Source organism: Gracilinanus agilis, chromosome 6 (assembly GCF_016433145.1).
Source record: "Gracilinanus agilis isolate LMUSP501 chromosome 6, AgileGrace, whole genome shotgun sequence".
NCBI lineage: Eukaryota > Metazoa > Chordata > Mammalia > Didelphimorphia > Didelphidae > Gracilinanus > Gracilinanus agilis.
Window position 1 is genome coordinate 279,868,245 of NC_058135.1, and position 26,579 is coordinate 279,894,823.

Genomic DNA, 26,579 nt, shown 5'->3' on the forward strand with positions numbered 1-26,579 from the left:
AAAATTCATCAATGTGCTAGATTATGTGGATTAGTATTATAAAACTAAAGAAATTAGGAGAAGAAAAAGAACATTTATAAGTATATTTTCTAAGGGAACATATGATGAGTCTCAAATGTTGTCTCAAAAATATTTTTAGTATCATAGGAGAAGGAAATAGAGTATTTTAAGTAGATTTAAGATTAGCTTATTACATATATCATATTCTCCCTAATTAAAATCACATGCATAGTGGACGCTTTGCCCTCTCAATAGCTTTCCTAAAGGCTCTGTTGACCTCTTTGTTCCTCAGACTATAGACCAGAGGGTTCAGCATGGGGACTATTATTGTGTAGAACACAGAGGCCATTTGGTCATTATCCATGGAATGACTAGAGTTGGGTTGTAAGTACATAAAGATTACAGTTCCATAGAATATAGACACTGCTGTCAAATGGGACGCACAGGTGGAAAAGGCTTTCTGTCGACCCTCAGCCGAATGCATCCTCAGGATGGTGATGAAGATGAAGATGTAAGAGGTCAAGATGATGAAGAGAGCAAAAAATACATTGAAGGAAGCCAAGATGAAGAGCATCACTTCATTGATATGAATATCAGAACAGGAGAGAGCCAGAATTGGAGGAATATCACAGAAAAAATGATGGACTATATTTGAACCACAGAAAGAGAGGTGGAAAGTGAAGCCAGTGTGGATGGAGGACTCAATGATGCCCCAGATATAACAGCTAACTACCAGATGCTTGCATACATTTGCTCTCATGATTGTGGTGTAATGGAGAGGTTTACATATAGCTGCATGACGATCATAGGCCATAACAGCCAGAAGGAAACAGTCCACACTAGCAAATGCCACAAAGAAGAACATCTGAGCTGCACAGCCATCATGGGAGATGGCCTTGTTCCCTGTGAGAAGCCCAGTGATCACTTTGGGAGTAACAGCTGATGAATAAATACAGTCTACCAGAGAGAGATTACTGAGGAAAAAATACATAGGAGTATGGAGTTGGGGATCCAAGAAGATGAGTGCTATCATCCCCAGGTTTCCCACCAGGGTGACAAAATAGATGAATGTGAATGCAATGAAGAGGGGCACTTGAAGCTCTGGGACATCTGTCAATCCCACCAGGACGAATTCATTCACCTCTGTGCTGTTCTCCATAGAGGAAATTTGGAAGTTGATTCAGTCATCAGTCACAAGAGGGAAAAAAAAAGATTATCCTCTGTAAGACAAAATATAGTAACAAAAATTAATGAAGAATATGGATCACCTATTCAGCCTTCCTCCCAATACAAATATCCTTTATTCATCATCTCCTTTCTTGGGGTACCCACTGGTATATCTTTGAACTTTTTTGGTGGACTTCTGCTGCTAGTCAACAACAAAACAGGAGCATCCTATTAGAGTATGTAGAAATGTATGGCAAGCTAAGTCTAAAAATTGTGTGTGTTTGTTTAAATATCCATTCAGAAAAGAGCTCTGACTCCCCAGAAAGCAATACAAGGTCAATCTGAGTGAACCAAGGACTTCTGTGTATGGTTAATACCTACAATGCTATACATATATATTCACAAATGTAGCATACATATGTATTTTTATATATCTGTGTGTAGGGTACATATACACAAATACATATGTGTTTCTGTGTGTTTATATATGTATGCATATACATATACTTATGTGTATACTTATTTATAGTTAATATCTTCATTTGCTCATCATATATTCCTTCTTTAACCTTATTTAAATCAATGGCTGGCTCTACTATTTTACTGAATCTGGTTTTTGTCTCCTTAGCAAAGGCCTCTTTCTTCTAGTGATAAACATTCCTTGTGACTCAGTTATAGGCATAACTAGATATAGATATAAGGATATATCTATCCTTCTATTTCTTCTATATCTATGTTATATCTAACATAGATATAAGGATATATCTATCCTTCTATTTCTTCATTTGCTCAGATAGTTCTAGTACCATGAATTCAAGCACCATCACTGCTTTGATAACTTCTCAAATAATATCTTTTATCACATTTGCTCATTGTTACTCTATGAGATCCCCTTTGTCTATGCCACCAAGGTTATACTCTTCTACCTGACTTCCACAGAGTAACATCTCAAGACCAAGAAATCTAGGCAAACAAGAAGTCTTAATGTTCCTATTAAACTTCTCAGATAAATATGTGGTAAAGTAGAAAGAGAGCTGGACTTAGAATCATGGGAAATCAATTTGAATCCTTGCTCTTCCACTTATTATTGGGATGACTTAGAACAAGTTATCTACACTCTCTGTTTCCTCATCTTTCAGGGAAGATCTTGGATTAGAACACATCAAAGTTCTCTTCTGGCTATAACTATATAATGCTCTAATCTCTTTTTAAAAGTAGAAGATACTATAACCAGGATCTGGTTTCTGGGTAGACTCCATAAATTTGCTTAGCTGCTTAGATTTCCCTGCATGATAAAGCTGTAAAATCTAGTGCTCAGGAAACTATGCCATGATGGCATGTAAGGGAAGGGCCTAGGAAAGACTGTGGAACATGTGAAAACAAACTTCATGATTCTGCTCAAATATCACCTTCTACACTTAAAATCATTCATTTTATTCCAGTGATTAGGGTGTTACTTCCTCAAGAACTTACTTTGCTTCTGTTTTGTCTATGTTTGATATGTACTTCTTTTTCTACATTTGCTTCTAGAGTTTGGGAATATCAGAAAAAGATTCCACATTATAAGGTTTTGGAAACTTTAAAGCATTATATCAGTGTTAATCATCATCATCATTACTAATATTATTATTATTATTATTATTATTATTAACAAGTAGAATATAAATCACTTGAGGCTAAGGTCTATTTTGGTTTTCAATTTTTGTACCTACTAAAGTCCCTAGAATATTATAGACTTTCAATAAATGTTTACCATATTCATTTGAATTAGTTGGTTTTAATTGAACATATATATGCTATTAAGTAGAAAGTACTTACAAAGAATTTAAGAGCAAGAATTTCTAGAGAGGAGTTTATAGCTTAATAGATTTTGAGCTAAAAGAGACCCTAGAGAAATCTCTTCTAACCCCTTACTTTGTAGGTAAATCAACTGAGGTCCAGAGAGATGACACGATTTTCCCCACATTTAAACTGAGGTTTGCTTATTTCAAATCCTACATTTTTTGAGGATATGTGGCATGGTGAAAATACTAGTTATCTCAGAGTTAGGAAACCTCAGCCCCAGTTCTATCTCTACAACGAAATTGTTCTATGACCTTAATCAAGTCATATTTCCTCTCTTGGCCTTGGTTCCTTTTGCAAAATTATGGAATAGAATTGTCTTTTATAGATTTAGCATTTATATGGTATAAGCATTTAAAACTACTTACATCGTACTAGTTTGATGAGATTTCTAGCAATACGATAAATACTACCTGTTAAAATATCAAGAAAAAATTAAAAATTAATGTTCTTAATCACTGATCTTGAATGACACACAAGTACAAATAAGAGATATATGAATTAGTGGTCACATAGCAAATTGGGGGTGAGAGATCATGAGTTCAACATCTGGTTCTGTTCTTTATTATATGGGTGATGTTGGACAAGTTCCATGTTCTCTATGGTCTCATTTTTCTCACCTGTAATTCTATACAAGTACATAACTTTTGGTAGCAGGGTGGCTCAGTGGATAGAAAGCCAGGATTGGAGATGGGAGGTCCTGGGTTCAAATGTGGTCTTGGACACTTACTAGTTGTGCTACCCTGGATAAGTCATTTAACTCCAGCTATCTAGTCCAGTGATGGGCAACCTTTTGAGTTTGGTGCGCCAAAATTTGCCCAAAAAATGAGCATAACTTGGGTGGTGTGTCACTTAGAGAAAAACACCACAATTTCATGATATTTATTGTTTAAAAAGCAAATGTTTATTTACCAAAATAGGTAAATTAAAATCTAAGTATAATTGTCATCAATAGTGCACAGAATATCTACACTACACTACAGCATATGTTTCATCCTTATCATACGACCCCATACTTCTCTGTATGCAGCCACATGCAACCGCATGTCATGGAAAATGGCTATGTGTGTCAGTGCTGACATGCATGTGATAGGTTTGCCATCACTGATCTAATCCTTACCACTCTTCCATCTTGGAACCAATACTTGTATTGATTCTAAAACAGAAGATAAGTTTTTTTTTTAATTACATAACCCTTAAAGTCTCACCTAGCTCTTAGTCTTAAAATTTATTAGGTTAGATCAAAGGGAAACTTGTGTACCTGTGGTTCAAAACATGTGATTAAGAATCCTTTACACACACCTTATTTTTGTTTTGCTTTTATGGAGCACTAGTGTTGGAAATCTATGTAAGTTCTGACACTAGCATTATAATGTCAGAGACCTACCTGGTTCCAATATGAAGAATTTCATTTTCCCATCTCTGATAAGAATCCAAGGCCTGAGAATAGAGATCCTGAAAGAGAAACACTTCTTCACAGTACTGAAAGATCAGAACTCTCCTGTACATTGATTATTATCAAACCATGCCAACTGCATAGATTTTTCCAAAATTGAAATCACTAGCTGAACTAAGGCATGGGAAAATGGCTTCTAAGAAAAAAATAATAGAAATAGTGGACAACCACTTGACCACACATTTGTTTCAAAGAACTGAGTCTAAATAGAGCCAGGATAAAAGTTCCATATCTAGAGGTCTGAAAGTACAGGTATAAAGGCATAAAGACATAAGGGACATTACTCCTCTGAGGCTCCCATAGCTCTCAGTCTTCTGACTGTACAACATGTAATTATGACTCTAGTCTTTAGGGGCACATCCCTAACTTCTGAGGGAATTCCTGGGTGTTTTCTGCTTTTGTTGTCAGGATATTTCCATAATGCATAGAAGACATGGCCATTGCCAGAATAATCAAGAAATAATGATCAAGATTGCACTAGGCAGAAAGAGGTTGTAGACACAAGTTTGGTTAGATAATCAGTCAAGAGATAAGTCCCTTGGAGAAAAAGGTATTGTGACTTCCTATAATGTTTCTTGACCTCTTTGGAAAGAAATATCTGTCCATATACTGTCTATGTAATCATCAGCCAAAGAAGTTGGGAATGTGTCAAGTGAATAATGAGGGAGTAGCACAGGTTCCTTTTCATTGTTTATTATACACCTTAAAATAGTTTCCATAATACCCTCAAATCTCGGAGAAATCCTCTATCCCTTTCAACAGCAGATTCTTAAGAAGAAAAGAGGTGATGTTTGTTTTACTCTAGCATTTCAACCTGGATTCTAGAGAGAATGAAGAACCATGATTCATTTCAGTTTAGATCTCTCAAATTGACTTGCTTTCTCAATTCTTTTTAAGAGTTAAATGCATATGTTCATATTAAAAATTATAAAATTATAAATGACTCCAGTGACCATTCATCCCAGCCCAATCTTGAATATGAATTCCCTCTTCAATGTTTCTCAACAATTCAACTTCTTGGGGAAACAATTTCCTCCTGAAGCAACTGATCCCATTTTTGGATTACTATCATTAATATTTCCTTTCCAACATGCCTAAGTCAATCTGTAGACTAGGACATATAAAAGTGAAGCAGCAGGCCCAGATCCCCAGCTGGGAAACTCAAGCCTCAGGTAGGGGAAGGGAAGAAAGTAGATAGAACTCAAACTCCCCCGCCCCCTTTAGCAGTTTAGGACTCTGGGAGTTGATCTAACTGAAACGTTTGTGGACCAGTATGGCTGTTTATCTGACAAGCTTTCTGGGGCTGAACTTGATATTAAAAGGAAATAGCTCCATAGGAAATTGAGGACTTTAGCTGTTTGAGGTTTGTCCCCTAAACATGGATGAGTAATTGGCTCAGGATGTCTACAAAGCTGATTCCTATCTCTTTGGATTTCAACTGTCCCTGAGGCTGGCAAGATAGAAGATGGCTTTGGTAATGGATGTATTAGGCCAATATAGTTTATCTCAGAAGATCTCACACCAACTGCCTTAGTTAAAATAAGGATTTAATGATCTTGAAGGGAAAGGGCTGATAGGTAATAATAGGAAAGAGGGTAAGGCCAAATCTGTCTAAAGCTCTTTGTTGCTGACAGGATAGCTTCTCCCCTAATGGGGCAGAAGCCCCACACCAAGATCTTGTTTCCCTCACTTCCTCACAAGCTAATTTAATTCCCTATATAAACTAAATACTAAAGCAAGATGGTTTAAAGATGATCTTGATTGGAGATCTGAAGCTATTGAAGTTTAGGTTGAAATTGCTACTAGTTATCAATATGGGTAAAAGTTAAATTCCACCAAGATCTTTTGGTCAGAGTTATGCTAGGCCTCGGAAAGCAGTAGTGATAATAATTATCCCACTATCCTCATCCACCCAGTACCCAGTCCCAGGAAAGAGTGAAAGTCAGTCAGCTTGTGGTTCTGCTTATATACCTACATTCTTAATTGCTCTTAACTGTCCCTCTCTTGGGGTTCTATGGGATAATTCACCCCACTTAAGATTCTTCCAGCTATAGACATCAAAAATTACCCTAGTTAGATGTGGCCAATAATGCCATACTTTGGAGAAAGATGTTTCCCTGGCATCTTTTTATGTTGTTCCTTCTTCCTTCTTCCTTCTTTCTTTGGTGTTTCCAATTAAAACAAGGAACTTTAAAAAAATAAATAAAAGAGAAAAAAACAAGGAACTTTTAATTAGATACATGAAATGAAATGAACCATTGTTCTCATAATTACCTGAAACATCTTATTCTTCTACAAAGCCTTGGTTATTTCTAATACTACATCCCAACAGGGACCTCAAATAATGGCCCCAAAAGTTTTGTTTGATGATCCCTGAGGACTTTGGGAACCTTTTAAGGAGTATGCAAAGTTTAAAATTATTTTCATAATAATGCTAAACATTTTAAGTTCTAATATGGTAAATATTAATATCTAATCTACTATTATTTGATATACATAATATATATTCCACCTATATATAACTATATATTCCAATATATGATCCACAATTAATATATAATTGAATCTAATATAGTATGAGAGTAAAAATGAATAAATACTCTAAGTACTTATTATATAGGATTTACTAATAATAAAGTGAGAGAGAAAGGGATTCTTTCAGCCAAGTGAGCAGAGCACAGAGTTAGAGACCCCACATCTGCAGCATTTTACTAAAGGCAAAATCCCAATCAAGAACCTCACAGAGTGGGTCTCAGCCTTATTAATCTCTCCAAAAGAAACAATATAAGGTGAGGACATAAGATATAAAGGATGCTGGTAAATACAGTGCACCTAAATCAAATTTCTATTTGCTCAACAGTAAATATTAATATATAATCCACATAAACAAAAATCTTTTGGAGTCTTCAATAATTTTAAGAGTAAAGAAATCTTGAGGTCAAAAAGCATAATAATCAATGTTTAGGATTCTAGATCTCAAAAACTCACTGCTAACAACTCTGAGGCATGCAAAGGTGGAGTGTGCCAGTAGTCATTTCTATAATGTATTCTTGAGCAATCCCAGATAGGTGTCAGTTTTGATATTATGGGAGCTGGGGAAGGGTACACAGATGAGTTCCTCAAAGGATATAAAGCATCTTTAAAATGTAGTTGTGCCCAATGACACTAAGTGATGACTTCCCCTAATAGCTTTCCTCCCTTATCACAATCTCTGCTACTTCATTCACACTGCCCCAATGTTTACTAAAGAGAAATTATGAAACAAAAGAATGAATGCTCAACCTGACCTCAGAATTATATTCATGACAATAGATGTGTGATCATGGGAAAATTCTGTCACTTCTCTGAGCCTCAGCGTACTGAAATACTGAAATACTGAAATAAGGCTTGTTCAAAGGCCAGGTACAGGTTGCTAGATATTCTTGAATGCCTCTGCAGGTAATCATCTCCTTTTCCATGTGGTGAACTCTATTTGCTCTTTAGGTGTAGCTTTAGAGATAGCTCTCAGTGAATTTAATACACAAATACTAGAAAGAAATAATAAATGAAATTGTTCATTTTCATTATGTAGAATTTTAAAGTGTTTATTGCATGTATTTATTTTTAATTTTAAAATATTTCCCATGATTACATGTTTAATTTTCAATCAGAAGGGATTTAGAACACATTTTCATGTTATTATTGATAATTTTGTTTTCTTCATCTGAAAGCTGCTTATTCATATCCCTTGACCATTTGCAAATTGGGAAATGGCTTGATTTCTTATAAATTTGATTTAGTTCCTTAATATTTGTGAAATTAGACCTTTGTCAGAGAATTTTGTTTTAAATTTTTTCTCATTTTGTTGCATCTCTTGTAATTTTGGTTGCATTGGTTTTGTTTCCACAAAATCTTTTTAATTTAATATTATCAAAATTATTCATTTTTCATCTTGTAATGTTCTCTATCTTTTGCTTGGCCTTAAATTCATTCCTTTCCCATAGGTGTGAGAGGTACACTATTTTATGTTCACTTCTAATTTAATTCTAATTTACCTCTTTATATTTTAAGTCATTTACCCATTCTGAATTTATCTTGCTATAGGGTGTGAGATGTTGATATAAACCTAATCTCTCCCATACTGTTTTCCAATTTTCCCTGTAGTTTTTGTCAAATAGTGGATTCTTATCTCAAAAGCTGGGATCTTTGGGGTTTATTAAATATTATGTTGCTGAGATCTTTTACTGCAAATCTATTCCATTGATCCATCCTTCTCTCTCTTAGCAAGTGCCATATTGTTTTGATGGCCACTGCTTTAGAGTACAGTTTAAGATCTGGTACTGGTAGGCCTCCATCCCTCACATTTTTTCATGAGTTCCCTTGATATTCTTAATCTCTTGTTCATCCAAATGAACTTTGTTATAATTATTCCAATTCTATAAAAATCTTTATTACATTTAAACAATACTAAAATTGTGCTGCTTGTCTGTGTCCCCTTTAGAAATGCCTTCTACTCTTTTCTATGAGTTTTTAGAATGATTCACTGGTTCTCTTTTATTTCCTCTTTCTTGCATCACTGTCATTATTCTACCAAAATTCTGCATACTTTTGCCATGTCTCATCAGACATTTTTGTACAAAGAAGCAAATAAATCAAAGCTGCATTATTAAAAGGCGCTATGCCTGGGGCCAAAGGGACTTGTCATATTCTCTACCTATTTTCCTGTTGTCTATGAGGTTGCTCCATCCGGTCTATACCTAGTGAGCTCATGGCCCTACTTTCTTGTCTCTTCTGAGAGCAGCCATATTCTCTGTGTACCATGGAGCTACACTGGCAAAAACATCTGAATAAACCCTTGATTTCCCTTAGCAATTATCATGATGCGTCCCTACAGACCTGTGTGTGCTATTATGTGCTTTTAAGAGGTGCATGCAAAGTAACTGTGGATGTCCTCAGAGTAACTTTTGTCCCTTAAGAGCACCAACATTCTCTTTTTTATAAAAATCTACTACAAGTTTGTGACTAAAAGGTACAGAAAATCCTTTCTGTCTTAATTTGAACTAAAGTCCATTGGAAAAATTGATATTTGGTTGTCATCATTCATGTATTAATTAGATCAGAAACAGATTTCATTTGCCTTAGTTCATCTGGTGATCTAACTCAATAAGATCCTAGAACTGAGGAAAGCAGACCATGACCTGGAAACTTCTCAATTTTTAGCACCAGACACCAACAAGACTTTCTTTATATCTTCTTGTTTTTGACTTAAGTTTCCAATTGAAGACTTAAACTTAGGTGAAGGAACGTAGTCCTTCCCCGTGGACTTTTGTTACCATTTGAAAGGACCCAGGTAGGTATCAGATATTAGAATACTAATGACAGGTTTATTCAGTTCTATAATGTGTGTGTTATGTGAAAGAAAAATAATATCCTTGCCTTCAAGATATGGGGATATTGAGGGTTCAAAGTCAGAGATTTGGAACTGCCATTTTCATAATGTTTCATGTTATTATATTCAAATAGAGAAGAATGCTAGTTAGCATTTATTTAGCACTTCAGGGTTCTTAAAATACTGTTCATTTGTAAAAATTCAGTTCATACTCATGATAGCCTTGTGATTGCAGATGATATTTTAGAGATGAAGAAATTCAGGCTGGGAGATATTAGGTGAAGTGTTGTGATAATTAGATTAAATCTACACTGCCCATTTTTATATTTAATCACCAAAGGTGGGAGCACCTTTCAATTCGGGGAGGTCCTAACCCACGTGTGCTAGAGTGAGTAACGAATCAGAATCAACCAACTGCCCCCTACGCAGATTGGACACGCAGGCTAGGGGAAGGCACTGGAAGTGATGCATGTATGACTCCTTTAAAAGAGGGAGTTGAGTGAGTGAGGCTGCTTCTGGTTTGGTGAAGAGGACCTGAGGGAGATTTGCTGGTTTTGTGACTGAGACTGTTCCATGTGGTGAGTTTAAAGACTGAATCTTCCTGAAGTTCTATTAAGAAACTTCCTTTTATAGACTCTGTGAATGAAGTTTGCTCCATTCACCTCCAGGCCTCAGGCCCTTTAACCCTAGGCTGAGGGTTAAGATCTACCTGGATTAATTAGTGAGATAATTTCTTATTTTCTTCCTCTCTCTCTTCTCTCATGTAAATAAACTTCCATAAAAGTCAACTTTGATATGAGATTATTAATTGAGGATTGATAATAGTTCAATCCTCTGGCAATCGACTTTAATATATTGAACCCATAAAACCCCTTTTTGACCTTTACAGTGTCCAGATTCATACAGAGAACAAATGTCTCAGATAGAATTCAAAGTCAATTCTTCCTGGTTCCACATCCTTCACTCTATCTTCCATACCATTTAGATCCCTTATAGATCTTTGGACTGAATGGGAAAAGTCTTTAGGGAATATCCAGTTTTATAATTGATGAAACTGAGGCTCTAAGATGCTAATGGGCCTTGGCTGAGGTAAGACATGTAGTAAATAGCATAACTGGAATTCAAATTTTAGCCTTTACATCCTAAATTAAACAGTCTTGTAACACCATCAATTGCCACTATTTTAAATACTGATCATTTGTTCTCCCATGGATTTCCAAGCTCTTTGCAAGAAACTGTGAGCTCTGAACATTAAACATCTCTTCCCGTTATTAGAAATCATATGTTCATCTTAGTAGCAAATGTCTTAGTGTTTTAATTTCATAGATTACACTGCACATTTGGGATGCAAAAAAGGCCATCCAGTCTTACTCCCTCCTCCTGCAAGTGTTGTAATGGAGACAAATGTTGGGGAGGTGATCTGCCTAATGTTCCAGAGTAAGTTAGTGGTAATGATGTATCTAGTATCCATTTCTGTTAACTCTATTCTTCACTCCAAACCAGGCTTCCCTAAAGAGATAAACTTTGGCAATCAGAGTATGATCGTTCAAATCCTGGCTCAGTTATGTAGACTTTGGGCAAATCACTAATACATGAAGGGATGGAGTATTTGACCTAAAAGGTTTCCTCCCAGTTTTAAATGACCAAATCTATAAGACTTTATGGAGAAATCCTTGATCTTCTGTGTTCAATTTTATTCATGCAATTAATTCAACAAGTATTTATTTATTTTTGACTGTTCCAGGCATTGTGTAAACTCTGAGAATCTCCTCTCTCACACGCACACACACACAACAAATATTTCACCTTCATTGGTTTTATATCTAACTTCCAGAAAATAATGTTTACGTAGAAAAATTACTGGAAAATATTTAGCAAGGAAAAATAATCTTTTAATGGAAGACTAACTGTGAGAGGAACATTAAACATTCTGAGTATAAGAGTTGCCATTTGAGCTGAACATTTCATTAGGCCAGGGATTCCAAGAGGAACTATTGAAGAGATAGAACTTTAGAGAGATGGAAAGCAACTTATAGGATGATATGTACATGGGAGATGGGAGATCATGGAAGGAGAAATGGATATAGATCAGTCTGCCTGGGATGTCAGGCTCATGAGAAAGGGAAATATGTGCAATGAGTCTGGGAAGGTACAATGGTGAGACCTGGTAAAGGATTTTAAATGTAAAACATTGGAATTTAATATCTGAAAATTTTATTTCTGTTTTATTTCTGAAAAAAAGCAAGGTTCCACTGAAGAGCACTGAGCACCAGAGAGATAAAGAATATCTGTGCTTTAGCAATATCCAATTGTAATTGTGTGGAAGATGCAATTTACAAATAATGATTTAAAAAACAATTACAGATTATGGGCATTATTTTAGATAATTGATAGTGATAAATTGTTTAAATTGAAGAAAATAGAATAGGGGAATGCCTGAGGGGGTAGATTTTTGGAGGTGCCTGGGAGTATGCTTCTTGGAATTAGAGAGACTTTAGTGTACTTTGGGCCTCAGATGCTTACTATGAGACCTTTGATAAGTCTCATCTCTGCCTCCTTTTTCCTCCTTTGTTAAATGGTACGTGTAGAACTTACATCCCAGGTTTGTTGTGAGGATAAATTAAGGCAATATTAATAAATCATTGTTGAAAACCAAGTTTTATATAAACCCTACCTAGTAGGTGTTTTAGGTAAGAGGTTGGATGAGGCCAGTTGAAGAGCACACATATAGAGATCAATCCTAGCAGTGAGAACATCAACCTCTTTCTCTACAAAAGGGACAAACTAGAAGGGCAGAGGAAATAATGAAGTGGGGTTTGGAATATAGAAAATGGAAAGAGAATGCATGAGTTAAGCGTTCTTCCTCTGATGACGCAAGACAAAGAACGTGATGTTGTAAAGTGTGATAGAGAATTAATTGGGGAAAACTAACTGCATTCTTTTGGTCCATGGGTGGTGCATATGACAATTTAGCATATTTTTTTATAGATACCACTCAGCATAGTTATGGATCTTGTCCAATTTGTGGGACGATTAGAAATAAATGACAGACATAATGCTGCATTAGACAGACTGGTAAAAGGACCAGTAGGCAAGGAATTCTACTATTGATATGGTTGAATCAATATAATCAAATCAATCCTATGAGGGGGAAAGAGTGTGGCAGGGAAAAGGAACTTTAAAAAAACTGTAGAGATGTTAGAAATACCATAATTGGTATTTGTTGGTAATTGGTATATGTAGATAAAAGAAGAGTGAGGTAGAATACATCATTGAAAGGTAGAAGGTTCTGCTCGAAAGAAGAAATTCATAATTTTTAGTAAAGTTTCAAGGGAATGACCACAATATATGTGGCTTATGCATAATCATAATGAAGGTTATGGGTACTGTGGATGTTGAGGAACTATTCAGTAATGATCTTAATGAATATAGGGCATGACATGATGTGTGCTGAAAAATTCAAACTACATTACTATAATCTTATAAAAAACAAACTTTTATGTTATGGAATTTTTTGTATAATATTATTTAAAATATAATTCTATCACTCTCAGAAAAGAATGATAATTGCCATGTTTTGTTCTGATGATTATTTTTCTCTTTCCCAGGGGAATCACCAAAATCACTACAGACATTTATGGAGAATGGCTCAGAGGTGAAGGAGTTCATCCTTGTGGGATTAACAGATGCCCCTGAGCTTCAGGTCCCCCTCTTCATAATATTCACTATTATCTACCTAATCACCCTGGTGGGAAACCTTGGCATGATAGTCTTGATATTGTGTGATTCACGCCTTCATACACCCATGTACTTTTTCCTCTGTAACCTCTCTCTGACTGATCTGGGCTATTCTTCATCCACTACTCCTAAAGTGATGGCTGGATTCATCCCAGGGGACAAAACCATTTCCTATAGTGGATGTGCTACACAAATGTTTTTCTTTGTGTACTTTGCCACTCTTGAAAGTTATCTCCTGGCCGTTATGGCTTATGATCGTCAGGTAGCTGTGTGTAAGCCCCTCCATTATACTACCACCATGACATCCAATGTGTGTTCCCGTCTTGTCATTGGTTGCTATTTCTGTAGTTCCATATTTTCCTCCCTTCACACAGGAAACACTTTTAGCCTCTACTTTTGTAATTCCAACATGATCCATCATTTTTCTGTGATATTCCACCCCTCCTTGTTCTTTCATGCTCTGCCACATATATCCATGAATTGGTTGTTTTCTTTGCTGTTAGTTTCAATGCATCTTTAATGCTTTTTTTCATTTTGAAATCCTATTTTTTCATTTTCGCTGCCATTTTGAAGATGCGTTCAGCTGAGGACAGCAAGAAAGCATTCTCTACTTGTGCTTCCCATCTCACAGCTGTATCCCTATTTTATGTAACAGTAATCTTCATGTACTTACAACCAAGCTCTAGCCATTCTATGGACACAGACAAAGTGGCTTCAGTGTTCTACACCATGGTCATCCCCATGTTGAATCTTCTGGTCTATAGTCTGAGGAATAAGGAAGTTAGCAGTGCATTTAAGAAAATCATGGGGAGACAAAGTCTTCATTAGCCATCTCCTTTCAATTAGGTAGAAAAGTGTTCAAATATTTGTCTTCTGTTTTATTCTCTATTAAAATACAACCTTTTGGTAACACACTCTCTTGGGTTTACACAACCTTTATTTTTCATGGATCATGTGAAGTAGATTCCCTTTTGAATTTTAAAATTTCTCTCCTGATTTTCCTCCAGTTTCAGATTTTATAATTGATAATTCCTAGAAATTTGGGTACTCTGGATGTTTTTTCACTTCATCTCTCAGTTTTTGAGACTTTTGAAGTTGAAGTATCTGTTCATTTTTTTCATAGTAGCTTTCACAGAATTCCTATATCATAGGAAGTTGTGATTTGTCATACAGATCAATTCTTATGAACCTGCCAAATTTACTTGTCATGTGAATCTTGGTAGATTATGGCTGGGAAAATTGGAGAGATGTACCATCACCACTGTAATACTGATTTCAAAGTTTTGCTAAAGTGACCAGTAGAAAATCAACCACTGTTCTTCCCATTCTTTCTCATTTGGTAGGAATTGTCAAATGGGGAGAGACGTGATGTATATAACACCCAGTTTGGCAACCCTCTGTTCTGCTATAGATTGGTAACCTTTTTCCAATATATACTCTTAAAGAGTTTTGTGGAAGAACTTAAGGTTCAAATTAATTATATGTGTTCACACAAGCAGTCACAAATAGGATCTTGCAGAGTGTTTGGCACATAGTAAAAACTTGGTATACTTTTGTTCACTGATTTGACTGATTTGAGTCTAGGCCAGAATTTTGTACATTATATCATGAAGTCTAAGTCTTTTATATTATTGCAAAAAAGTTCTTAATTTTTCTGGATTGACCTTCATATAAAAATTCATAGGGTGGTATTTCTTCTTGAAGTTTTTTTTGTAAGTTATCATTAATAAATAAATTCACTTCATTAGAATTAGAATCAATGAGTAAAAGAATTTGAGAGCTGGAAGAGTCCTCAATGATCTTATAATTTGTCATTTTGCTAAAGAAATCTCCACTCAATATTCCCAGGAAGGAAGTCAGCCTTTGTTTAAAGACCTACAAGAAGGGGTAAGTCATTGCCTTTTGAAGGCATCCATTTTGGTTTTGTACTACAGTAATGGCTTAGAAACTTTTTCCTAATATCAATTCTAAAGCCACTTCCTCACCACTTCTCACCATTGTATTCTGTATTCATCAGATAGAGCATTTAAAAAAAAACCTTGCCTTACACCTTAGTGGAATACTATGTATTGGTTCTAAGGCAAAAGAGTGGTAAGGGCTAGGAAATGAGAGTTATGCAACTTGCCACAGTTAGGAAGTATCTGAGGCCAGATTTGAACATAGGACCTCCCATCTCTAGGCTTGGTTCTCAAGCCACTGAGCCACCCAGCTGTCACTGATAGAGCATTTCTTAAGCACAGCAATATTCCATTTCATTCAAGTGTCATGATTCTTTTAGTCATTCCCCAGTTCATGGGCACTCTTATTATTTCTGCTACTTTGCATTTGTTTGCAATGTTTTTAGGCCTAGTACATGGTCAGTCTTTGTGAATGTATCATGTGTTGCTGAAAAAAAGATGTATTTTTTTGTTCCTATTCATTTTTCTCCACATATATATTAACTCTAATTTTCCTAAAATTTCATTCACATCTCTTATCTCTTATTTATTTTTTTGTTTCATTTATCTAGATCTGATAGAGGAAGGTTCAGGTCTCCCACTAATATAGTTTTACTATCTATTTCCTCCTTCAGCTTCAATAGTCTCTCCTTTAAAAATTTGGATGCTATACCATTTGGTGCATACATGTTTAGTACTGCTATTTCCTCATTGTCTATATTGCCTTTTATCAGAATGTAATTACCTTCCCTATCTCTTTTTTTTTTAACCCTTGTACTTCGGTGTATTGTCTCATAGGTGGAAGATTGGTAAGGGTGGGCAATGGGGGTCAAGTGACTTGCGCAGGGTCACACAGCTGGGAAGTGGCTGAGACCGGGTTTGAACCTAGGACCTCCTGTCTCTAGGCCTGACTCTCACTCCACTGAGCTACCCAGCTGCCCCCTTCCCTATCTCTTTTAATCAGATCTATTTTTACTTTGGGTTTGTCAGATATCATGATTATGATTCCTATCTTTTTCTCAGTTGATGCCCAATAGATTTTGCTCCAGCCTCTTACCATACCCTGAGTGTGTCTACCTACCTCATGTGTGTTTTTTGTAGACAACATATGGTAGGATTTTGATTTCTAATACTCTCTACTAATTTTTTTTCCATTTTATGGGTGATTTCATCCCATTCACATGGAGATTTATGATTACTAACTGTATTCCCCATCATTTTGATTTCTTTTCCTAGTCCTGCCCTTTCTTCTTTTACTATTTCAGTTGGTTTGGGGGATCTTGTGGAGAGAGAGACAGACCAGCTGAGCTGTTTCTTTGCCTATCTGAAGAATGGAAAATTTAGCCTAGTTTTGAAATATTTATTTAAGAATTGTTAGTTTAGATAAATCCTTTGTATTTCCATACCCTATCTCATTTCCTACCTTCCTTCCCTTACCTTATATGTCTGTGGAGTGAATAAGGAGAGTAAATCAGAGAGTAGTTCAAGTCTGTGAGGGGTTTAACTATAATTTGGCAATATTTTATCTAGAGAAGTTAGTTAGTCACTATCTTATTCCCTTTAGATTTCAAAATCACCTTGAGAGCTGAGTTAAGGCAGGACCTTGCTCAAACCCCATCTCTGCCTCCCTTCCCCGAACTGAGGTTTCTTTAAACAACTGTTAGGGCTTCCTTAATCCACTTTCCTGACAAATCAACCTTAGAGATAATAAACCCTTTTGTGTTTCAACAGACCTGTTAGTTACTTTGTCAGTTAATTAGTAAGAGAGGGAAGAAGAGGGAAAGAACTAACATACTCAGGGCTTGAAGGGAAGCCGGAGTATCCATCTTGAAGGAAGGTGTAACTTCAAAACAAGTCCCTTCCTATGAAATTAACTAAAGCCTGTAGTTAATTTCAATTTAGTCTATTTCCCTCAGTTTGTCTTTAGTCTAAGTCCTAGTCTATAAGCCCTGCTGTTCTTTGCCTGTTTGGATTAATTCCTCCTCTCCCTGAAAATCATTGTTAACTTTAGTGCTCTACTCCCTGACTTCAGCCCCATATTATATCTTGAATCTCCCTATTCCAGCCTACCTGTAACCCATATTACTTACCTAGCAAGTCCCTGACAACCTCCCTTCAAAATCCCATTTTACCACACACCTTTCCCCAAATTCTCCCCATTACACTCCCCATCTTGATTTTTCCCTCTCATCTTCCCCATAGGGTAAGATAGAATTCTATACACCAATGGATCTGGATGCTCTTCCCTCTCAGAACTGATTTCACTGAGAATAGGGCTTAAGTATTACCTATTAGAACTCTCTTCTTCTCTTTCTTATAATAGTATTCTTCCTCTCCCCCTCCCATGCACCTCTTTATGTGGAATAATTTATCCTATACTTCTTCCTTCAAATTTTTCTTGGAACCATATTCTTTTCCACTGTCCTCTCTTTTTTTACATATCATCTTAAACCACTTAGTACCCCATCCTATGAATAATTCTTCTATCTACTATGATAGTGAAAACAGATTTTGAGAGTTATAAATATCATTTTTCCATACAGGAATATAAACAGTTTCACCTTACTGGATCTCTTAAAAAATTTTCCCCTCTTTCTTGTTAACCTTTTCATGTTTCTCTTGAATTTTGTATTTGGACATGCAATTTTCCTTTTAGTTCTGGTCTTTTCTTTACAAATACTTGGAAATCTTCTATTTTGTTAAATGCCCATACTTTCCCCTAGAAATATATAGTCAGTTTTGATGTGTAGGTGAACCTTGGTTGTAGGCCCAATTCTCTTGCCTTTCTGAATTTCATATTCCAAGCCTTGCAGTCCTTTAGCATGGAAGCTTCCAGATCCTATGTAATCCTAACTGGGATTCCTTGATATCTGAATTGCCTCTTTCTGGTTACTTGCAATATTTTCTCCTTGGATTGGAAGCTCTTGAATTTGGCAATTATATTTCTGGGGGTTGTGCTTTGAGAATTTAATGTAGATGGTCATCTATGGACTCTTTCAATGTCTATTTTGCCCTCTTGTTCAAGAATATCAGGACAGTTTTCTTGGATAATTTCTTGTAATATATTGTCAAGTCTTTTTTTCCTGTAGGTTTTCAGGCAGACCAATGGTTCTCATTTTTTTATTTTTTTTTAAATAATTTTTATTTTTTATAAAAGTTATCATGGTTACATGATTCATGTTCTTACTTTTCCCTTCACCCCCCAACTTTCTCCCCACCCCCCATAGCCAATGTGCATTTCTACTGGACCAATGGTTATCATATTGTCTCTCCTGGACATGTTTTCCAAGTCAGTTGTTTTTTCAATGAGATACTTCATGTTTCCTTCTATTTTTCATTCTTTTGATTTTGCTTCATTAATTCTTGCTGTCTTGTGAAATCATTAGCTTCTACTTGCCCGAATCTAGTCTTTAAAGGCTGGTTTTCAGCTATGATCTTTTGATTTTCCTTTTGGGTTTGGTCTAACCTACTTTTCATGGCTTCCAGCAGGTCAATTCTGGTCTCCAATTTGCTTATTATTTCATGTGATTTCAATGCTTCTTTTTCCAAGTGAGAGATTCTATCTTCTAAACTTTTATTTTCTTTTTTAATTATTTGCATTTCTATTTCCCACTTTGTTTCTCAAGTTTATTCTATCTTTCTTACTTGGTTCCTGACCTCCAATTTGAGTTCCTTGAGAGCTTGTGACCAATTTCCATTTTTTTAAAAGTTTTGGATGTGTTTGCTTGTCACTCTTTGTTGTCACCTCTGTACTTTCCTCCTTTTCTCCATAGAAGTTATGCAATGCTAGAGACTTTCTCTGTTGTATCTTACCTTTTTTGGTACTTGTGGATGGTAGTTCTTGGGTGTTGGTGGCCAGTGCTGTATTAGTTTTATCTTTCCTTCTCAGCCAGAAGTCTGAGTGAGAAGGGCAGGTAGCTTTTGGTATAGCAAGCTACAGAGCAGTTTTAGCCCTGAGGCTATTTTTTGAATCTCTTCAGCGTCTGCTGTGGCCAGCCAGTCTCTCTGCTATATCCATTTCTGTGCTCCAAACTCTTCTGCCTCAGGTCCCAAGTCTTCCTGCCAAGGCCTGGCATTGTCTCCAGGGATAAGACTATGGTGTTCTAAGCCAGCTATAGAAAATTTAGAGATTACCCCAGCCTTTGGCCTTCATTCTGACTCTGGCTCAGTAGGTGGTGTGGGGGAGGGTTGATTATCTGACACTTTGGTAGGTATAATTTTACCCCCTTATAGCATGGAAATGCCCAAACTTTGCTTACCTTCAAGGTTGTGTCCCTTGGCAAAGCTCCTTCCCTCGTTTGATTTTGTTTTTTGTCCTTTTGAGGTGCTTTGTTGTGATCAGTGGTAGTAAGAGTCATGAAGTTCCTTCTACATTGTATCCGTCTTAGCCCACAAGTCAACCCATGTATCTTATCTGAAAACTGGTCCCATACTGATAAGTCAGTCTTTGATTCCATGTTATTTTGATTGTGTACAAAGGCTTGGGAGGAGAAGGTGACTTTTTTTTTTGAATTCAGGAAACTGGACCTCTTCACTCTCTCTCTTCCAACTTGTAGAGTCCCTAATCCTTCATCCAATTAGAAATCTAATTATATAATGTAATGTTTCCCTTTAATTACTAGACTTTATTTGATTGTTTTTAATGCATTCTCAATCTGTATTCAATGTCAAGCTACAGAGTGAGGAAGTTGCTTGGTCCTAATTTGTTAACAATTGCTATGAATCGCTTAATAAATTGATGCTATCAGAAAATTAAACCTTTGATTCCTCATTCATTTCATCTTTTTTTGTTGTTACACAGAGATGTTTTTCTCTAGGTAATCATGTTTCCACTTTGCCAATCAATTATCCAATAAAATTTATTTTGTGCCTGTCTTATTCTAGTCACTGTGCTAAGCACTGATGATACAAATAGAAGCAAAAGACAGAGTGTAACCTTAAAGACATCATCATGTAATGGTAGAGAAAAGAAACAAATATATACAAATAAGCCATAGACAGGATAATTTACAAATAGCTAGCAGATGAAGACATTAAAATGAAAGAGGTGTGAAAAACATTCCAGTAGAAGATGAGATTTTAGTTGGGACTTCCAGAAGCCATCAGGGAGAGATGAAGAAAGAGACTATTTCAGGGATGGGTGAAAGCCAGAGAAAATGCCTAGAAACCAAACATTGTTATTGATTTCAATTTTTTATGATTTTCCCTTTTCTTGACTGTTCAAGTGATCTGTCTAGATTTTATTCCATTCCTAAGTATATATATTCATATATAAAATGAACTTTTTCATTTCAGAGCCCTTATTCTGTATTTTTTAGCAAAAAGTCTTCATGGCATGATAGAAAGTTTTAGTATTTTATTATGAAATTTTCAGCATCTAAACCAGCTTGAGTGCCCATTACAAATGGAGCAACAAAGGTGGTAAGAGTATCTGTCCTTTACTAGCTGTCAGGACTATGCTTAGGTGAAGCTATTCATCAATAAAACCATCTATCCATGGTGCTTTGTCCATTTATCTTTGTTACCTTTCTGGCTAGGTCCTTTCTTATCTAGGAGAAGGATTCATCCAATTTTTGACCTATTGTACCAACTATTAGGACACACTATTTTCTTCTTCAAATATTTTATTAATTCAAAGCTTCTGTCCTGCAAATCAAGCTGTAAGATTACCTATTAGTGGGGCAGCTGGGTAGCTCAGTGGAGTGAGAGTCAGGCCTAGAGACGGGAGGTCCTAGGTTCAAGCCCGGCCTCAGCCACTTCCCAGCTGTGTGACCCTGGGCAGGTCACTTGACCCCCATTGCCCACCCTTGCCACTCTTCCACCTATGAGACAATACACCGAAGTACAAGGGTTTAAAAAAAAAAAAAAAAAAAAGATTACCTATTAGTTATGAATGAGACTATAACATTTAAATCTTTTTATGAGCCTGTGAAAAATGCCTCGTTTCCATTTGACATTGAATAACTATTAGAAAAGGATATTTGCTCCTAAAAAAAGAAAAGAAAAAAAATGTGTATGCATATTCCCAAGTACCTTAGTGGCAAAATCCACTCCGTACCACCTCAGTGTCTTGGGAGAGCAGGCTTGCAATTCATCTCAGTTCCTACATATCATTGGTCCCATCAAAGTTCATGTCCAGTTTTTGTGATGAACTGTGAGATGGATTTTTGCTTCTCATCTTCTCTTGAGATGTACTCCTGGAGGTCACTCTCAGAGGTGGTTCCTTGTCCCTCAGAATATTAGTACTCAATTGACTACAAAATTTGGAATGATCTTCAAGTACTTGAGTTCCTATAGCTCACTCTCCTGACCTTTTGAAACTTCCATGGTCAAACATTTCACAACCTGGAAAAAGAAAGAGATAAAAAATTCAAATATAGAATTCAAAAAAAAAAAAAAAAGAAGGTATCTTTCTTGGGACTACATGGCCTCAGAAAGGGGAAAACCTTTGAGGCCTTTCCATATAGGTTATTGACTTTAACCAGACAATGGGAGGTAAGGGGTCACAATATTAGAGTTCAACTGAAATAAGACTTGTTCAAAGGCCAAGGCACAGGTTGCTAGGTACTCCTGAATGCCTCTGAAGGTGATCATCTCCTTTTCCATGTGGTGAACTGTATTTGCTCTTTAGGTGTTGCTCTCAAACTGATTATTGGGCTTTGTAAGGGGGAAAAGAGGGTTGGGGGGTTCAATATATTAAAAGGTGGTCACCAGGGGAAATTTCCCCAATTAAGGAATAACCTCAAGTCAAAATTGACTTTAATGGAAGTTTATTTACAATTGAGAAGAGAGGGGGGAAATAAGGAAATAAGAATCTAACACAGTAGGTAAATTACTACGATCCTCTAATTATTCCAGGTAGATCTAATTAACCCTCAGCTGAGAGTCAGAGGGCCAGAGGCCCTGAAGTGAATGAAGCACAGGTTTGAAAGTGTACTACATCTGTATGCAACTGTTACTGCATAGCTAGGCTTGGTAAGAATTCCCTAGCATTAGGATCCAGCTGTAAAGTCCCTTTATCACTGTAGCAACTACACTTTCTTCTTTCCCTTTCAGCTTCTCTAGCTGATGATAGAGAAGAGATCAGCCTGCTTGTGTGTGTGTGTGTGTGTGTGTGTGTATGTCTCTCCAAAGACCTGGGATTAGGGAGACTTCAGTGCTACTGATCCCTGATATCTTACAGTTTCCCTAATCTTATAAAGGGAAGTTCCTTAAGAGAAGTTCAGGAAGATTCAGTCTTTAAACTCACCACATGGACTTCTAAAGAAGATATTGAAAGCAGTCTCACCAAGATCTCAGCATTCCAGCCAGCACTCCTTCACAAACCAGGAAAGCTAGAAGACTCCAGCAGAAGACCTTCACCAGCAGCCTTCTTCTCCAGAAGACCTCTCTCCAGCAGAAGACCTTCTCCTTTTAAAGGGGTTACTTATGCGTCACTTCTTGTGCCTCCCTCGTAGTTTGTGTCTCCCAATCACAACAGACACTTCTCTTAGGACTGCCTAGGGGGCAGTCAGTCGATTCTGATTCATCACCCACTCTAGCACTCCCAAAATTGGAGATGTTCTCACTTTGGTAATTAAATCTAAAGATGGGTCGTGTAGACTTAATCTAATTGTCACAGCTTCACACTAGGAATATGATCATTTCCCTTAAGGGATGGGTTATTTGTGTATTTTAATTTGAAATCTTTGCTAATGTGGGCTATTTCCTCCTACTCAGAGAAGATAGGATGGAATTTGAAAGTGTGTACACAGAGGGATTTACTTTGACAGGGTTTATAGTTGGAAAATATTCACCCCATGGAATTGCTTTGCCCAGGATTCCTTCTGTATTACCCACAGTTCCTTTTCCTTTCTATTTACATGCATCTTTTACTTGATTGTATATAAGTTTTGGGTAATGCCCCTCTTTCTCTCTCTTCCATGTGAATTGAGTGGTGACCAATCTTTGTTGCCCTAGCTGTCTCTTCCACATGAAGTAAGTGGAGAATGTTCTCTGTCTTCTCTAGCTCTCTAGTTAAATACCAATAAATCTCTATAAATATTATACTTTGGAGATATTAAATATTAAAATCCACAAGGGAAAGGGACATTCATTCATGAAGAAAGAAAGGAATAAAGAAATAATAGCAGAAGGCAGCCAGATAATGTGAGATGAAGTAGAAGAGGTACCTTTCAGGAATGATTTCAAGTTTTTTTCAATAAGATATGAGGCCATATTCTGAGCTGAGGTGATTCATTTGAGTTTTGTGGAATACTTTGAGGAAAAGTTCTGGAAGCCCTGCTTTGGTGAAAATAGTGAAATAATTAGGGAGGCATAAGGATGGCCATCCAGTTATGGTTATATTAGCTAGATTTCTAGTGCACTCAGTCAGCAATTTTTTGTGATTTTTTTTCCAGCTTCAACCAGGAATACATACATAGAAGCAAAAACACCTATCAGTTGCCCTTCTCAGTTTTGTCATCATTTGATCATCACCGGGTAACTAATCATCATGAAGTTGAGTTTTGATACAACTCATGGCATCTCCAATTTCTTCTCCTCTTCTGATAGAGGGCTTCAGCAAAGATATGGGTTAATTATTTTCACAGCATTCTCAAGAAGTTGTCATCCAATGCTGAAGCCATTCCATGACTATAGAGAAAGTGGTATCAGTGTTCTACCTCATGGTCCTCCCAATGTTGAGTCCTTTCATCTATAGCTTCTGGAATAAAGATATTAATAATACCTCCTTTAAAATTTCTAGAGGCAAATGCCATTATTAGGATAATCTCCTTAATTAAGAAATATATTTTTAAAAATCTATTTATACATTTATATTTTTCTAATGCAAAAACTCTCCAAAGCCCACATTCTATTTAGCCTCCAAGTAGCATAAGAGCAGGATCTTTCCTTTCCTTCTTGACCTTATAAGCATCTTTCCTGTAGCTTTAAAACAACTGACTCTAATAAGCAGTTCATAGGAATTTAGGGAATTTGAACCATTCCAACCCTCACTTCATGATTTTTTCTGAAGATTGGAAAAATTCTATTCATATTGTTGAGGAACCTTTAGATTTGTCCTCACAGTTGTTATGTTGATGTTAACAGAGATATTTGGGAAGCTGAAGTGTTGGCCAGAAACCAGAAACCTGTAGGACTCACTCATCCCCTACACACAGGCTTGAGTGAGAAGGGAGGGGCTCAATCCAGCTCAGTGCTCCTTTCTCCCCCACTCCCAACAAGCAGTTAGAAATCAGTTGGAAATGGAGGCAGGACTGATGTCTTCTGGCAAGGCTCAGCAAAACAAATCTCTAGTGATTTTCACTTTCTCAACTTATATTCCCCACAGGTTTGACTAAGGGATAATAGGAGAAGCTTGATGTCTAGTATCTATCAGGGACAGAATGAGGATCTGACTTGTTGGGCTGGCAACTGAAAGGAAACAGGCTTTATGGAGGATATGAGTATTCCCCAAAATAATAGCCAGGCACAGCTACCTCAAAGATGAATTTTTACTGAAAAAAGAGGAAGGGGAAGGAAGGGAAGGCTTTTTTAAGGATTAGAATAAGATCTGGGAAGCCCTGAACTGTTAGATAAAAACAGCCCCTTCCCCCCCAGGAGGGAGTGGCAGACTTTATAATTAGCTTGCCCTATAATTGCCTATAATTATCACTTCTAATATCTAAAATAACTAAATGCTAACAAAATGCTATTGCAGGAAAGGTCTAATTCAGTTAAGCAAGCTAGGAACAGTGAAGAACCTAAATGGCTTTTGCCACAGGCTACCAAAGCTATCCAGAACTGGGCTCAGCAAACAAAATGACCTGCTCACTTCAACCCCCAGGAATCAACTGTCCCTAAGTGCCTTAAACTGCCCTTCACCCAGACTTTTCCATGGGGGTCCCCTGGAATTCTGGGTGAGGCTTGACCCTGTATCTTGCAGGATTTCCACCCTGCTATTTCCATGTTACACAGTAGAAAGAGACATAATGGAGAGTACAGGAAATTGTTCACATATCTCTTTACCTTGCTCCTTGATATGAATAACCATTCTATTAAGTGACTTGGAAATGATAATCCTTTAATGGTAAAGGAATCATTATTAATATTCCCTCCCCAAACCCCTAATCTTTCCCAGTTAAAATTTTCCCATCCCTGTCTTTAGCATAGGTAAGCATAGACAGCTTTAGGACATAGCATAGATAGGAATTTATTATTTTCGGGTTATAGATAGAGGGATAGAATGCATAAGTTAGATTAGCATAGTGTAGAATTCACCCACAAAGATGATTAATGAAAAATTTGTAAGTTGAAATTTTCAAAATCAAAAGCTGTGTTCTGTAATAGGCAACCTCTGAGAAGAAGATGGAGACCAAATTGAGTGACAGACCATCAGTTATAGAATTTAGAATTTACCCAGATGGCATGAGCCAAGGGCAAAATACAGTTGCTACCACCACTATAAAAACCCAGGAGCTGATCCCTTGAGGGTCTCATTTTTGAGAAGGGCTCTGGTGATTGATGGGTAGGCCTATAGACCTGCAACTCCAGCATCTGTATCTTATTGACTCAATTAATCAATTCACCTGTTGCTGAATTGGGCTGAGAGATATACATCAAACATCTATCATTAAGAAGAACATTACATACCCTCAGTTACCTGGTCAAGGCCACGGCCAGGACGGACCAGGGCCTGTGAGGGAGAAGAACCTCTTGATTAGTGATTGATTAGTTTCCTCCAGCTCCTATAAGATGGACATACCATCCCCAACACCACTTTCCTTATCCTGGATCCTACCCCTTTGAGTTAATTAGAATTAAACCTTTGAACCCATTTAAGTGAAGACTGGTGTCATTCTAAAGGACAATTTAATAGATACCTCTAAGGGGAAAGGAATATTGGTTTAAATCACAGTTGACTGCATTGATCCAACCTTATCAATTATTATCCTTATTACAAACCTTTATTCATTAACCCAACCCAAAGCCAAGTAACCAGAGGAGCTGTATGGATTAATATACAGCTTCTCACTCAATCATTTTGGCTTGGGCACTGTTTGTGGGGCGAAGTGCTTAGCTGAGCTAAACA

The 26,579-nt window shown here is 36.7% G+C and overlaps 1 protein-coding gene and 1 pseudogene across 1 annotated transcript; one reads left to right on the forward strand and one right to left on the reverse strand.

The window, feature by feature from the left end:
• Nucleotides 1–220: 220 nt before the first annotated feature.
• Nucleotides 221–1,162, reverse strand: LOC123251088 (olfactory receptor 5B2-like). Its single transcript, XM_044680261.1, has one exon. The coding sequence runs from the start codon at nt 1,157–1,159 to the stop codon at nt 221–223; it is 939 nt and encodes a 312-aa protein (XP_044536196.1). The 5' UTR covers nt 1,160–1,162.
• A 12,308-nt stretch (nt 1,163–13,470) lies between these two features.
• Nucleotides 13,471–19,200, forward strand: LOC123251234 (annotated as a pseudogene).
• Nucleotides 19,201–26,579: the final 7,379 nt, after the last annotated feature.